The sequence below is a fragment of the Phyllobates terribilis genome, unplaced genomic scaffold (assembly GCF_046119375.1).
Source record: "Phyllobates terribilis strain yellow unplaced genomic scaffold, ASM4611937v1 Scaffold_11__3_contigs__length_659146591, whole genome shotgun sequence".
NCBI classification, from domain to species: Eukaryota; Metazoa; Chordata; class Amphibia; order Anura; family Dendrobatidae; genus Phyllobates; species Phyllobates terribilis.
In genome coordinates, this window is record NW_027362771.1 from 533,413,099 (window position 1) to 533,429,259 (window position 16,161).

At 43.9% G+C, this 16,161-nt stretch overlaps 1 protein-coding gene across 2 annotated transcripts in view; it reads left to right on the plus strand.

Moving 5' to 3' along the window:
- The first annotated feature begins 305 nt into the window (after positions 1 to 305).
- NUDCD3 (NudC domain containing 3) overlaps positions 306 to 16,161 on the plus strand; it is a 37,898-nt gene continuing 22,042 nt past the window's right edge. For both annotated transcript variants that reach the window (XM_073653778.1, XM_073653779.1), the window contains exons 1-4: positions 306 to 432; positions 4,375 to 4,575; positions 4,657 to 4,898; positions 14,174 to 14,306. In XM_073653778.1, the coding sequence (XP_073509879.1) occupies positions 4,384 to 4,575; positions 4,657 to 4,898; positions 14,174 to 14,306 (567 nt within the window). In that variant the 5' untranslated portion in view covers positions 306 to 432; positions 4,375 to 4,383. The remainder of the gene's footprint in view (positions 433 to 4,374; positions 4,576 to 4,656; positions 4,899 to 14,173; positions 14,307 to 16,161) is intronic.

Here is a 16,161-nt window from a genome sequence, read left to right on the forward strand (position 1 = left end):
GTGCAGGGCCAACCAGGACTGACCAAATCCTACAATATATCCCAAAAAGGGCCCATGCATTGTTCTTGCACAGGAGCCCTTTCTGTGTGTCTGCCAGTTTTATATATATATATATATATATATATATATATATATATGTGTGTGTGTGTGTATATCCATATATACATACAGTATACACATGTGTTTATAACTATACGTATATCTACTAAATACAGCTACACACCGAGCATATTCACCGCTCCAATAAAAAAATACATTTACTATGAGGCCATAACGTTACTTTCTGCCCCTGTTGCCATAGCAACAGGCGCCATTTTGGAACTGGGCAAATCGCATACCTGTGCTAATAACCGGAAGCGGAAGTGTGTAGCGGCCCGGAAGTTGTTTCTACGGACACCGGAGAGTGAAAACAGTGGGTGACACAAATCCCATGTGAGTTGCTTTGCTGTGTGGTGCCGGGCGCGGCTCCCGGTAGTGTCGGCATGAGGTGTCGTGTATTGTCAGTGACTTCTCTCTGGCGTAGATTGATGTTACATGATGGGAGCCGGCGGCAGAGAGGAATGTTGTCCCCGCTGGGAGGGAGAGTGGATTGGTGTCTCTAGCAGACAATCAGATTATAGTTTGTCTTCCCAGCCGACGATGTAAGCTGTCAGCTGATTGGCTGCTAACCACTACTGGTGTTTGTGTGTGCACATGTGCTGGGACTTTTAGTTCACCAGTATATTTAGAAGCTGATGTTCCTACTTATTCCCCTTTTGTAGCCACATGGACACCTCTGGATCTGTTAGAGGAGTTGACATTAGAGTATATATTATAATAAATAAATAAATAACCGGACCTTGTTACTCATCGTCACTGTCGCTCTTTGTTACGTTGTAATGTGCCAGTGCAGCGCTGCAACCAATGATTGGACTTATGCTGCACATAATCGCGTTATCACTGAGGCCAGTGATTGGCTGCAGCGGTTTTGTGGATCTTCGCTGCTGCAAAGTTGACAGACAGGGGGATATCACTATTTTTTATGTTTTTGGCTAAATTGATTTTTACTTTTTTTCAAAAACATACAGGTAGTAATAGAGAGAGGTCCGTCTGGCTGCCTGACAGCTGATTTCTGCTGCAGGCATCAGACCCCGACTCTGTTATCAGCCGGGTACACCAGACCCTGGGTCACACATGTAACAAGAGGCCAGTCCCTAGTGGCTTCTCTAAGCCCTGCTTCCCGGGACTATAAGCCTAGGGGAGTGGGGTGAGAACGAAGAAGCTTCTGGGGACCGGCCTCCTGGACTAGTCACCCGTGCGGCATGTTCCATGTATGATTTCTCTGAAACGCTGCTTCATTTGAAAGTAAGGCTAGGTTCACATTGTGCTTGTGCCCGCTTTCAAGTGCATACATTTATTTATGTGTCTGACAGTAGCCACAGCCAGGATGGATGCTGACTAGAGATGAGCGAACCTTAACTGTAAAGGAAAGAGATTTTCCAGCTCCAAAGTTTGGGTCACCATTGATTTCTATGGGGTTCAAGTTCGGGTGCTGTTCTGCTACCTTTGGACTTAAGTTTGGTCGAGCCCGAAGTTTCACAGCTCTGCTCATTTCTTATGCTGACATATCTGTCCACTTTAGGAACTCATTGCAAAGAAACATGTATGGCATGCTTTGTACACATTTATTTTGCAATGTTCTGCTGCACTTTCCAATACAGTCACACAAACAGTATGCAGGTGTTTTTTTTCACCACCCATTACTTCCAATGGGTGAAAATCGCTGTATTGACACGCTCTATTGTGCAAAAAAACCTGCAAAGCACAAAATACTGATTTCATAAAAACCAAGGTGTGTGCATGAGATTTCTGGATTCTCATAGACTTTGCTGGTATTGTAAAACGCAGCTGCAAATTTGCATAAAAAAAAACACTGAAAAAACACAAGATGTGTGAACATAGCCTAACGTTCTAGGATTCTATAAAATATTGATGCCTGAATGTCTATATAAAACAATGTATAAGGCAGGGGTGTGGAGTCGGAGTCGGTACTCATTTTGGTGGAGTCGGTATAAAATGGACCGACTCCGACTCCTAAAATATATAATAAATTGGGTACAGCAGTTTAATGCAGAATGTGCTGAATATTTTTTCATAGGAATTTGGGAAAGTTATGAAATGTCCTATAAATGACTGTTCTATTCCTGATCTAAGGCTACATTCACACACAGCGTTTTTTGAGGATACGTTTTTCAGCTGCAAAAGCAGATCAGCTTTTTAAAAAACCGCATCACCTGAAAGGTTTTTGAGCGCATAGATAATGTTTTCAATTGCAAAAGCAGATTAGAAAAACGCCGCACAAACTGACATGCTCATTCTTTGTGAGGATCCGTTTTTGGGCTCACAATTGTAACGGACAATGCTTCAAACATGATAAGTGCAATTAAACTGATGAATGAGAGTAATGAACAACAGCTAGAAGAAAATGTAGGATTCAGTATGTTTGAGATGGAAGGCCACAGTGCTGTTCATGTAACTGAGGAGCAAACAGATATTACAACAGAAGAACAGCAAAATTATACTTTAGGAATAGATGATCTTGTTGAAGCTGCTTCACACCTCTTTCCTATTCATCACATGCGCTGTGTTGTGCACAGGCTGCAGCTGGCAATAAGAGATAGTCTGTAAGAGGGACATGCTGGAAATCTGACTGGAAAAGTGAGAAATTGGTTATTGCCGCCAGAACCCCTAAAATTGATTCCATCTTGAGGAGACGTGCTGGGAAAGGGGCAATTGTCGATCAAGCCACTCGGTGGGGCAGCACTTATTTAATGATTGAGCGATTGCTTGAACTAAAACCGTTTCTTATAGATATGGCGAAACCTCAGGTAACCCTAAATGAAGGTCAATGGACACAGGTGGCTGAATTGAAGGAATTGCTTAATCACCCATTTACCGTGACTAAAAAATTACAAGCTGAGGATTTAACTCCTGCCATTTTCACAAGGGAGTGGAAGAACTTGCTATTTTGCCTGTCCCAAAGAGGAGGGTTAATCGCAGATGGCATTTCTGCTTCAATGAAACGGAGAGAGACAGCTATTGGAAAATAATTTTTTTCTGTCAGCTGTTTATGTGGACCCAAGTCATCGTATACTGCTTGATGATCAACAGCTTACTAAAGGAAAAGAAGCTCTGACTGAGGAAGCAGCAGGACGGCCAGGCGCAAGAGGACTTGGCTCCTGACAGTGCTACTGCTGCCATATCTTCATCCTCATCAGATGAGGAGTTTGACTTTGACAAGTATGTGGATGACATGGAGCAGGCAAAGCGTTGCCGCAAGGAAAAAGATTTCACTCCGTCTCCTATAGCAAGCAGATTGACCATATTTCAGCAAAATGTTTCACTTGCCCTCAAAGAAATAGAAAAATTCAACCGTTCATCAAAACTGACTGCATGAGGCAATTCCTTTATACCCGGAAATTGTTAGAGATGTCGCCCATGTGGTTACGGCTTTGCCTCCAACCCAAGTTAGTGTAGAGAGGTTGTTCTCTAATCTTAGAATTATTAGGTCAGATTTGAGGTCATCTATGAAGGAGGATCTGATGGAGGCGATACTATTTCTTAGAACAAATTCATAGACGGCACAAATGTTATTTAGTATGTTTTTGTTGAAAACTGTTTTTTGCCACTTACATAGTTTATATCTATCTATCTATCTATCTATAGATATATATATTTAGATATATAGATATATATAATCGATATTACATAGTGTATTACATATTTACAATTTATTACAGTTTTTTGTGTTCTAAAGTTGTATTCCAATAAATATATATTATGTTCTATCTAAATATCTTGATTATTGTATCATAAAAATGATTAAATGTCTGATGTTCACATTGTACTACAATAAATTTTTCACTGAAATATAAGCAATATATGTGGGAGTCGGAGTCGGTGTAAGGGAAATTGAGGAGTCGGAGTCGCTGGTTTGGCTTACCGACTCCACAGCTCTGGTATAAGGTATATGATAGTGCTTTACTCCATAGAACCAATCACATCAGTCCTTTCATTTTTCAAGCTGCTCTGGAGAAATGAAAGCTGTAATCTGACTGGTGGTTGTAGGTTAGGCCAACGTTCACGGTCCAAATACGGAGCCTGATGTCCGGGCTGGCTGCTAGTCTCTGGACCCCAACTCTGCCGCCTCATATGTGGCTATGAGGGAATCGGGGCCTGGCTGTCCTCTGCTTTCCTTGCTAATATCAGCAGTTTCCGGTGAGGATGAGAACCCCTTTAGCTTTTCTATGCCCAGAGAAGGACAGGTGACCATGTGTTAATTTCTCCATTTCCGTCTCTCTCCAGGCTGACCACCTGATTGTGTTTTCTTTGCAGGCTGCAGTGATGGAGCCGGACCTGTCAGACCGCTACGACCACGCGCTACTGGGGATCCTGCAGCACGTGGGAAACATCCAGGACTTTTTAAATGTTTACTTTGGATTTTTGTACCGGAAGACAGACTTTTACCGACTGCTTTTAAGCCCCCAGGACCGCATGGGATTCCCCCCAGGTACTGCACAAAGCATGGTGCTGCAGGTGAGTAGCTGGTCCTTACAGTGTGCGGTGCCCCATCCGTAATCCTGGCAGCGCGGGTAAATTACACTTATCCTCCATCAGGCATTTAAAACCTACGAGCGACTGGCCATGCAGGACCACGAGCAGAGGGTGCTAGAGAAGTTAAGAAAAACAGAGGAAAGCTTGTCGGAGAGCTGCGACGCCCCGGGAGCAGCGGAAGAAGTGGTCGTAGAAGCGCCAGCAGAAGCCATTCCGGTAAACCCAGAAGTGCCTATTCTTCCGGATCCACAAGAGATCTCCGAGGCCAGCGGAAATAACACGCAGGACTCCACTTCTGAACCCCAGTAAAGTACCACAATATATCATATTATGACATGTAGGATATATTCTTCTATCTGTATATAGTCACTGCTACCAATTCTTAAAGGAAGACTAAGAAAAGTGAACCCGAGATGCATTTGTTTCCACAGATTTAGTCTTCAGTACTTGCTGTATGGCCCTTAGAGGGATTATCCACCACCTCTCACTTCCAAATCAGGAGGTGAGAGGGCATGCTAACATGACGACTATGGCCCCTGCCAGGTCATCAGCGAGTACTGTGCACGCCTGGTGGGTATTGTGCCCCCATAATATTAATTAGAATAGGATGCATGCATGATACCTGCAGGCCGTGCGCTGCATCGTGTGAGTGTCGGCAACGCCTCTACCCTTCTGATAGGGAGGCGAGAGGCGCTGGGTAGTCCCTTGGGACAGGTAGGGTTAATCTCCTGCCCAGTTGTTTTGACTGATGATCAGCTAAATTTGAAGGACAGGGGAGAGGCTCCCGCTGCGGCCAGAGGGGAGAGGCTCCCGCTGCGGCCAGAGGGGAGAGGCTCCCGCTGCGGCCAGAGGGGAGAGGCTCCCGCTGCGGCCAGAGGGGAGAGGCTCCCGCTGCGGCCAGAGGGGAGAGGCTCCCGCTGCGGCCAGAGGGGAGAGGCTCCCGCTGCGGCCAGAGGGGAGAGGCTCCCGCTGCGGCCAGAGGGGAGAGGCTCCCGCTGCGGCCAGAGGGGAGAGGCTCCCGCTGCGGCCAGAGGGGAGAGGCTCCCGCTGCGGCCAGAGGGGAGAGGCTCCCGCTGCACGCAGTTGTTTTACAGCCTCACTCCAGACAGTGAGGAAGAGGGACATGGCTGAGCTCCTGAGATTCACAAGTAGAGGAACAGGTTAAAGGGAAGAAGAGCTGGCATTGCTTTTATGGTGTTTTAAGTGTGTAAAAATTACCCCTGGCAACATGATTCTCTAGGTCAGTATGTCTATGGCAATATCAAATTTGTATTTCTTTTTTTAATTTAATTATGAAACAGAAGTTTGTTAAAAAAAAATGTTTTGTGTTGTCATTTTCTGTTTTTTTTTTTTGTCAATGGACCTTTGTGAGGTCTTCTGATTTTGTGGGGAGCTGACATTTTTATTGATATTATTTTGACATAAATACAGTGTGTTTATTGCTTTTTATTGCATTTTTGGGGGATAGGTGCAACTGAAAAACGACAATTTTTATTTTTTGGTTGCTTTAAGTTGTTTACCTTTATGGGTTAAGTCTAGTGTTGAGTGAGTATGTTGTGTCCGAGTATGCTCGGGCCGAGCTCCGAGTATTTACAGCTGCTCGGTGATATGGTTGAATCGCTCCCGTGTGTATGATTTGCAACTGTTTGACAGCTTTATTACATGTGAGCAATGTGTAAAAAATAGACATTCCTCACATGTAATAAAGATGTCAAACAGTCGCAAATCATGCACAATGGAGCGATTTAACCATATCACCGAGCAGCTGTAAATACTCGGAGCTTGGCCTGAGCATACTCAGCGAAAGGGTTAACAGAACATACTCTCTCAACACTAGTTAAATCCTTTTTTTTTTTGTTTGAAACATAGGACTTTTACAGATGATACCAAACATACCGTATATACTCGAGTATAAGCCAACCCGAATATAAGCCGAGGCACCTAATTTTACCACAAAAAACTGGGAAAACGTATTGACTCGAGTATAAGCCTAGGAGTGGGAAATACATCAGTTACTTGTAAATTTCCTCATCCTGGTATGCATGGACCCCTGTCCTGCTATGCATGGACCCCCGTCCCCAATCCTGGTATGCGTGGACCCCCGTCGTGGTGTGCATGGCACCCCTCATCCCCAATCCTGGTATGCATGGCACCCCTCATCCCCAATCCTGGTATGCATGGCACCAGTCATCCCCAATCCTGGTATGCATGGCACCAGTCATCCCCAATCCTGGTATGCATGGCACCCCTCATCCCCAATCCTGGTATGCATGGCACCCCTCATCCCCAATCCTGGTATGCATGGCACCCCTCATCCCCAATCCTGGTATGCATGGCACCCCTCATCCCCAATCCTGGTATGCATGGCACCCCTCATCCCCAATCCTGGTATGCATGGCACCCCTCATTCCCAATCCTGGTATGCATGGCACCCCTCATCCCTATTCCTGGTATGCATGGCCCCCTCATTCCCAATCCTGGTATGCATGGCACCCCTCCTCTCCAATCCTAGTAGGTATGGCACCCCTCATCCCCAATCCTGGTATGCATGGCCCCCTCATCTCCAATCCTGGTATGCGTGGACCCCCGTCGTGGTATGCATGGCCCCCTCATCACCAATCCTGGTATGCATGGCCCCCTCATCCCCAATCCAGGTATGCATGGCCCCGTCATCCCCAATCCAGGTATGCATGGCCCCGTCATCCCCAATCCAGGTATGCATGGCCCCGTCATCCCCAATCCTGGTATGCATGGCCCCGTCATCCCCAATCCAGGTATGCATGGCCCCGTCATCCCCAATCCAGGTATGCATGGCCCCGTCATCCCCAATCCAGGTATGCATGGCCCCGTCATCCCCAATCCAGATATGCATGGGCCCGTCATCCCCAATCCTGGTAGGCATGGACCCCCGTCGTGGTATGCATGGGCCCCCGTCATGGTATGCATGGACCCCCGTCGTGGTATGCATGGCCCCCTCATCCCCAATCCTGGTATGCATGGCCCCGTCATCCCCAATCCAGGTATGCATGGCCCCATCATCCCCAATCCAGGTATGCATGGCCCCGTCATCCCTAATCCAGGTATGCATGGCCCCGTCATCCGCAATCCAGGTATGCATGGCCCCGTCATCCCCAATCCAGGTATGCATGGCCCCGTCATCCCCAATCCAGGTATGCATGGTCCCGTCATCCCCAATCCTGATAGGCATGGCCCCCTCATCCCCAATCCTGGTAGACATGGACCCTCGTCCTGGTAGGCATGGCCCCCCATCCCGGTAAGCATGGCTCTCCATCACTGCACACATGAAAAAAACAAATACTTCTACTCACCTTCCTTCCCTCTGCTCCAGCGCTGCGTCCTGTCTGCTACCAGCTGATCTCAGCATCTGTGCAGCACATGGCGTCACTACCATGCACCGTCAGACTCTGAGGTGAGCTGCTGGGATATTCACTCCTCTCCAAGCCGGGACTATGGGCATGGAAAGGAGTGAATAGTTATTTTCTTTAATAGTTCTCAGCATCAGCAGAGGCGCAGTGTCAGCAGCGGTGCAGCTCCTACAGCGGCTCAGCGATCCTCTGTGCCTGCTACTAAATAGAATGAATATTCACTGTTCTCCACGCCCATGGGAGAACTCGAGTATAAGCCGAGGGGGGGGGCTTTTTCAGCCTAAAAATGTGCTTAAAAAGTCGGCTTATACTCGAGTATACAGTACAGACCAAAAGTTTGGACACACCTTCTCATTTAAAGATTTTTCTGTATTTTCATGACTATGAAAATTGTACATTCTCACTGAAGGCATCAAAACTATGAATTAACACATGTGAAATTATACTTAACAAAAAAGTGTGAAACAACAGAAAATATGTCTTATATTCTAGGTTCTTCAAAGTAGCCACCTTTTGCTTTGATGACTGCTTTGCACACTCTTGATGAGCTTCAAGAGGTAGTCACTGGAAATGGTTTTCACTTCACAGGTATGCCCTGTCAGGTTTAATAAGTGGGATTTCTTGCCTTATAAATGGGGTTGGGACCATCAGTTGTGTTGTGCAGAAGTCTGGTGGATACACAGGTGATAGTCCTACTGAATAGACTGTTAGAATTTGTATTATGGCAAGAAAAAAGCAGCTAAGTAAAGAAAAACGAGTGGCCATCATTACTATAAGAAATGAAGGTCAGTCAGTCCAAAAAATTGGGCAAACTTTGAATGTGTCCCCAAGTGCAGTTGCAAAAACCATCAAGCACTACAAAGAAACTGGCTCACATGAGGACCGCCCCAGGAAAGGAAGACCAAGAGTCACCTCTGCTTCTGAGGATAAGTTTATCCGAGTCACCAGCCTCAGAAATCACAGGTTAACAGCAGCTCAGATTAGAGACCAGGTCAATGCCACACAGAGTTCTAGCAGCAGACACATCTCTACAACAACTGTTAAGAAGAGACTTTGTGCAGCAGGCCTTCATGGTAAAATAGCTGCTAGGAAACCACTGCTAAGGACAGGCAACAAGCAGAAGAGACTTGTTTGGGCTAAAGAACACAAGGAATGGACATTAGACCAGTGGAAATCTGTGCTTTAGTCTGATGAGTCCAAATTTGAGATCTTTGGTTCCAACCACCGTGTCTTTGTGCGACGCAGAAAAGGTGAACGGATGGACTCTACATGCCTGGTTCCCACCGTGAAGCATGGAGGAAGAGGTGTGATGGTGTGGGGGTGCTTTGCTGGTGACACTGTTGGGGATTTATTCAAAATTGAAGGCATACTGAACCAGCATGGCTACCACAGCATCTTGCAGCGGCATGCTATTCCATCCGGTTTGCGTTTAGTTGGACCATCATTTATTTTTCAACAGGACAATGACCCCAAACACACCTCCAGGCTGTGTAAGGGCTATTTGACCAAGAGGGAGAGTGATGGGGTGCTACGCCAGATGACCTGGCCTCCACAGTCACCAGACCTGAACCCAATCGAGATGGTTTGGGGTGAGCTGGACCGCAGAGTGAAGACAAAAGGGCCAACAAGTGCTAAGCATCTCTGGGAACTCCTTCAAGATTGTTGGAAGACCATTTCCGGTGACTACCTCTTGAAGCTCATCAAGAGAATGCCAACAGTGTGCAAAGCAGTCATCAAAGCAAAAGGTGGCTACTTTGAAGAACCTAGAATATAAGACATATTTTCAGTTGTTTCACACTTTGTTGTTAAGTATATAATTCCACATGTGTTAATTCATAGTTTTGATGCCTTCAGTGTGAATGTACAATTTTCATAGTCATGAAAATACAGAAAAATCTTTAAATGAGAAGGTGTGTCCAAACTTTTGGTCTGTACTGTATATGGTATGCTTTATTTAAGGGGAAAAGCTGGGCGATACACATTTTTATTTCTAAAAACATATTTTTATTGCTGTTTGTTTTTTTTTTAGTTCTCCTAGGGGACTTGCTATCCTTTGATCGATTGTTATATATGCTGCAATACCACGCTATGGTAATACATAGGTAAATGATGGTGTCCTGTGTAGCTTGGCCTGTAGCTGGGCTTCATAGGAGTACCAGCTTGTCAGCCATTGGGACCTCAGTAGGTCCCTGGCTGCAATGACAACCCATTGGCACTCCACAATTCCTGCACAGGGGTGGGGACGGCGATGGGCACCCAAAACGAGAGGAGGATGCCAGTTATAGAACAGTTTTCATCCGCTATATGTGGACCGGGCACAGTAACTGAGCCTGCGCTATACACTGGTGGCACTAGTTTTCTTGGTTTTGGAGGAGAATTGATATGCACACTGCAAGGAGAAAGCAGCACCTTCCAAGAGCAATCTAAATGGTGATTTGGACCGGCACAAAGTCTCAGTAAGAAAGCTGAAGTTTGCCAAATCAGAAAATGTTCTGATCAGAAAAAAAAACTTTATTACTTTTTAATATTTGCATCCCTGCTGACTTCCTTCTCCTCCAGCACCTGGAAGTTGTCCTTATATTCCCGATTACGGACAGTAAGACTTTATTAGGGATCCGCATTATGAACTGTGTCCTAATATAAGGTCATAATCAGAATTGCTGCTTTTGCAAGAGGGAGCAGTTACCGCTGTAATGAGAATTGATGTATATAGCTGTGACTCTACCATTGGGGAGTTGCATTTGTGATACCACCCTCTATTATTACATATATAATATATATAATCCAGGTTAGTTATGGCTGTGTACACTATGTGGAGAAGCCAGAGACATATACGCCAGTATTAGCTGTTTAATGTGCAGTGATGTAGTGTTTTAATATATGGCAGACCAGAGTCCAGGGAGAAAGGAGAATTCTTTTATGACCATTCATTTGGGAAAAATAACTAGTAAAAAAGCAGGAAAACGTCCATACAGATATCACATAAAAAAGGCGTCCTAAAATCAATATGTTCCAAGTCACCTTATAGTTGACTACATTGTATTCATTGTTAAAGGGAATGGGTCATCTGAAGCCCCGCTATGTGTAACACAGGCGATCGTATGATCGCACCGTCTAGTCTCCCATGGAGACTATTGAAGCAAGTAAGAAGTAAAAAAATATGTTTTTAAAAAAATATAAAAGTTCAAATCACCCACCTTTCGCCCCATTCAAAATAAAACAATAATAAAAAAAAATCAAATACACATATTTGGTATCGCCACGTACAGAATTGCCCGATCTATCAATATAAAAAAACAATTAATCTGATCGGGAAACGGCGTAACGAGAAAAAAAAAAAACGCCAGAATTTACGTTTTTTTTGTCGCCGCAACATTGCAATAACAGGCGAACAAAAGATTGTATCTACCCCAAAATGGTATCAATAAAAACGTCAGCTCTGCGTACAAAAAATAAGCCCTCACCCGGCCCCAGATCCCGAAAAATGGAGACGCTACAGGTCTTGGAAAATTGCTACTTTTTTTTTTTTTTTTTTTGCAAACTTTGGATTTTTTTTTCACCACTTAAATAAAAAAGAACCTAAACATGTTTGGTGTCTACGAACTCGTAATGACCTGGAGAATAATAATGGAAGGTCAGTTTTAGCATTCAGTGAAACGTGGTAAAAAAAAACAAAAAACAATTGTTGAATTGCATTTTTTTTGCAATTTCACCGCACTGGAAATTTTTTTCCCGTTCTCCAGTAGACGATATGGTAAAACCAATGGTGTCGTTCAAAAGTACAATTTGTCCCGCAAAAAAACATATGGCCATATTGACCAAAAAATGAAAAAAGTTATGACTCTGGGAAGAAGAGGAGCAAAAAACGAAAACAGAATAACTCAAGATCGCAAAGGGGTTAAAGAGGACCTGTCACCAGGTCAAAAGAGGGCAGCTTTTGCTCTTTTATTTCTGCTGCTCCCCTAAATACAGTTTTTTTTATTTTCTTTTTAAATCCTCCATGTTTCAGAGATGTAGGCCTTTTTAATTGTCATTGATTTTTATAGTCTTTACTTTTTTTTAAAAAAATTCTATATAGATTTTTTTCATATTAGTGTATTTGAAACTATAAAAAATCCTGTCATTGTCACACTGATCACTAGGCCTAATACTAGATTCCTGCTTCCTGTTTTTCACAGACTCTGACCCTATTTCTTTATATCAATGTATAATCTGATCATTTAATCTGGTCAAAGGACATTTTGGAAGGAGGTTGAGGATGGTGAGCTGTGACATTTCTTATTCTGATTGGTGGATCCTGGGTTATCTGCTTTATATTGAGGTGTTATCTGTCATTGTAAATCCTGCCTGTGATGATGATGATGAGACTGCTGAAAAGTAATTTGTACAGAACAGGAAGTGTGAGTCTAGTATAAGGCCTAGTGGCCAGTGTTAAAATTGCAAGCTGTCTCAGCCCGGCCGCATATTGCAACCCTCCGCACTGAACTTCGATGCTTCTTTATTAGAAAATTGACCTGAGTGGATTTTTTTAAAATCCTCCGAACATCACTATTTCCATTATTTGAGAAGTAAAAATCCAAAATAAATTCTCAGTAATATCTGTAATTGCAAATTTAGTTGAAACACCCAATGCTTTTGTTATCTAGGCAGGCAATCGCTGCCAATCATTCATGAGTCTGGGGGAATCGGGAGAGATGCCAGTCTTCCGATCGCTCGGTGTATGGGTCCCGTTAATGTAGTTAGTCAAGGTTAGGAACTCGGCACTTGGAATGATGAAAAGAAAAGAATTTTAATGATGAACAGCAATCCAGAATTACATACACAAACGCTTCGGCCTGTATCGGACCTTCATCAGCGTGCTGGAAAAAGATACACAACCTCCTATCAGATATACAGAAGAACTTGCATTGTCAGAGTAAATATGTAGAAAAATACTTCTAAAGTAAAGAAATGATCAAAACCATATCTACATAACTGAATCTGTGTAGGGAAAGAAGAAAAAATAAAGGAGAACCAATTAAAATCAAATATAAGAAATTTGACCTCAATAGTGGAAAACACTCTACCCAAAAATGAGGAAATGACCAAAAACATACTCGAGAGAGCCAAAACAAAAATAGTGTCAGTTTTTTTTTCTTGTTTTTCTTTTTCTTTCCTCCCTTTTTTTCCCTCCCCTTTTTTTCCTTTCCCTTTTTCCCTCCCCCTTTTTTCCCTTTCCTTTTTTTCCCCTCCCCTTTTTTCCTCTCCCCTTTTCCCCTCCCCTTTTCCCCTCCCCTTTTCCCCTCCCCTTTTTTCCCCTCCCCTTTTTCCCCTTCCCCTTTTTTCCCTTCCCCGTTTTTCCCCTCCCCTTTTTTCCCTACCCCTCTTCTTCCCTTCCCTTTTTTCCCTCCCCTTTTTTTCCCTCCCCTTTTTTTCCCTCCCCTTTTTTTCCCTCCCCTTTTTTTCCCTCCCCTTTTCTTCCCTTCCCTTTTTTTTCCCCTTCCCTTTTTTTTCTTCCCTTTTTTTTTCCCTTTCCCTTTTTTTTTCCCTTTCCCTTTTTTTTCCCCTTCCCTTTTTTTTCCCCTTCCCTTTTTTTTCGCCTTCCCTTTTTTTTCGCCTTCCCTTTTCTTTCCCCTTCCCTTTTTTCCCCTTCCCTTTTTTTTCCCCTTCCCTTATTTTTCTCTTCCCTTTTTACACCTCTTTTTTTTTCCTCCTTTTTTCCCTCTCTTCCCCACACAGTTTTAGTTCCTTAGATATGGTTTTGTTCATTTCTTTACTTTATGATTGACAGTACAAGTTCTTCCGTATATCTGATAGGAGGTTTTATATATTTTTCCAGCACACTGATGAAGGTCTGATACAGACCGAAATGTTTGCATATGTCATTCTTTATTGCTGTTCATCATTCTTATCATTATTAGTGCCAAGGTCCTTACATTTCACGTTGCGGCATTGGATCCTTCTTGAGCTCCTACCTGTCAGAAGTGCCTTGGTTACTTCCTTCCATGTAGCCAGTCAGTCCTCCCAGCAATGTATAGAGCTGGAGATCTGCACTACAAGATGAGCCTAAAATGAGTGAGTACGGGGAGGGTGGTGGGACTCTCCAGCGTATAGGCAGATGAGGTCCAGTGCTATGGTGTAGAAGCCGGGGAAGTGTTTCTCCTTGTCCTTAACAGCTTTACATGTCTCTGATTTCTCTTTTTTTTATTTATCAGGAGCCAAGAGAGTTTCCAGACAGACTCGGACAGCTATAATGGCGCAGTGAGGGAAAACTACACGTGGTCACAGGATTACTCCGACCTGGAAATCAAAGTGCCTGTGCCGAAAGATGTGGTCAAAGGCAGACGGGTGACTTGTGTGCTGCTGTGTAATGTCTGAGGCTGACGTGCCGCCACGGCTCCCAGTAGAGGGTGATACAGACTAATGCAAAAACCAGACAGAAAATTGCTTTAAGCAGACACAAAGGATTGTGAGCAGCCTTAAGTGGTTTTTATTCATCTGCAGATGTGAACTAGCGTACGTCTCAACCTGCGTAGAAAAACCATCAGTACCTGCCTGTATGGTATTGTTGGGTGTAATGGAGCCGTATCTCATCTTCACGGTATTGGTAGTCGACGTGCCAGTCATTCAGGGAAGTCCTTGCCAGCTAACTCAATGAGCTGTCAGCCGGAGACCTCACACATGGACTGGATGTCAATGACTGATATTTCTGTAACAAATTAACCTCCCTATAAAAAAGCCTGTTTTGGCCTTAAAGGGGATGTCTAATAATGGACGAAATTGGGGAAAAGGGAGGTAATGCTGTAAGTAATCAATATCATAAATATTACGTGTTGAAGCCGCTGGCGCACGATCACTGCTTTCCATATACAGGGCAGCGGGGACGTCCTGTCTGTAACCCATCACTGACCTTAGGAGGAAGGCCGAGGTTATTGGCACAAGACGACCGAGGTTAGTATTTGACTGCAACAGTCAATCATTATACATGGGACATCACTGCTGTGACCATATATGTGTGTGTGTATGTATATATATATATATATATATTAGTGCAGACCAAAAGTTTGGACACACCTTCTCATTTAAAGATTTTTCTGTATTTTCATGACTATGAAAATTGTACATTCACACTGAAGGCATCAAAACTATGAATTAACACATGTGGAATTATATACTTAACAAAAAAGTGTGAAACAACTGAAAATATGTCTTATATTCTAGGTTCTTCAAAGTAGCCACCTTTTGCTTTGATGACTGCTTTGCACACTCTTGGTATTCTCTTGATGAGCTTCAAGTGGTAGTCACCAGAAATGGTTGTCACTTCACAGGTGTGCCCTATCAGATTTAATAAGTGGGATTTCTTGCCTTATAAATGGGGTTGGGACCATCAATTGTGTTGTGCAGAAGTCAGGTGGATACACAGCTGATAGTCCTACTGAATAGACTGTTAGCTGCTTTTTTCTTGCCATAATACAAATTCTAAGTAAAGAAAAACGAGTGGCCATCATTACTTTAAGAAATGAAGGTCAGTCAGTGCGAAAAATTGGGCAAACTTTGAATGTGTCCCCAAGTGCAGTTGCAATCAAGCGCTACAAAGAAACTGGCTCACATGAGGACCGCCCCAGGAAAGGAAGACCAAGAGTCACCTCTGCTTCTGAGGATAAGTTTATCCGAGTCACCAGCCTCAGAAATTGCCGGTTAACAGCAGCTCAGATTAGAGACCAGGTCAATGCCACACAAAGTTCTAGCAGCAGACACATCTCTACAACAACTGTTAAGAGGAGACTTTGTGCAGCAGGCCTTCATGGTAAAATAGCTGCTAGGTAACCACTGCTAAGGACAGGAAACAAGCAGAAGAGACTTGTTTGGGCTAAAGAACTCAAGGAATGGACATTAGACCAGTGGAAATCTGTGCTTTGGTCTGATGAGTCCAAATTTGAGATCTTTGGTTCCAAACACCGTGTCTTTGTGCGACGCAGAAAAGGTGAACGGATGGACTCTACATGCCTGGTTCCCACCGTGAAGCATGGAGGAGGAGGTGTGATGGTGTGGGGGTGCTTTGCTGGTGACACTGTTGGGGATTTATTCAAAATTGAAGGCATACTGAACCAGCATGGCTACCACAGCATCTTGCAGCGGCATGCTATTCCATCCGGTTTGCTTTTAGTTGGACCATCATTTATTTTTCAACAGGACAATGACC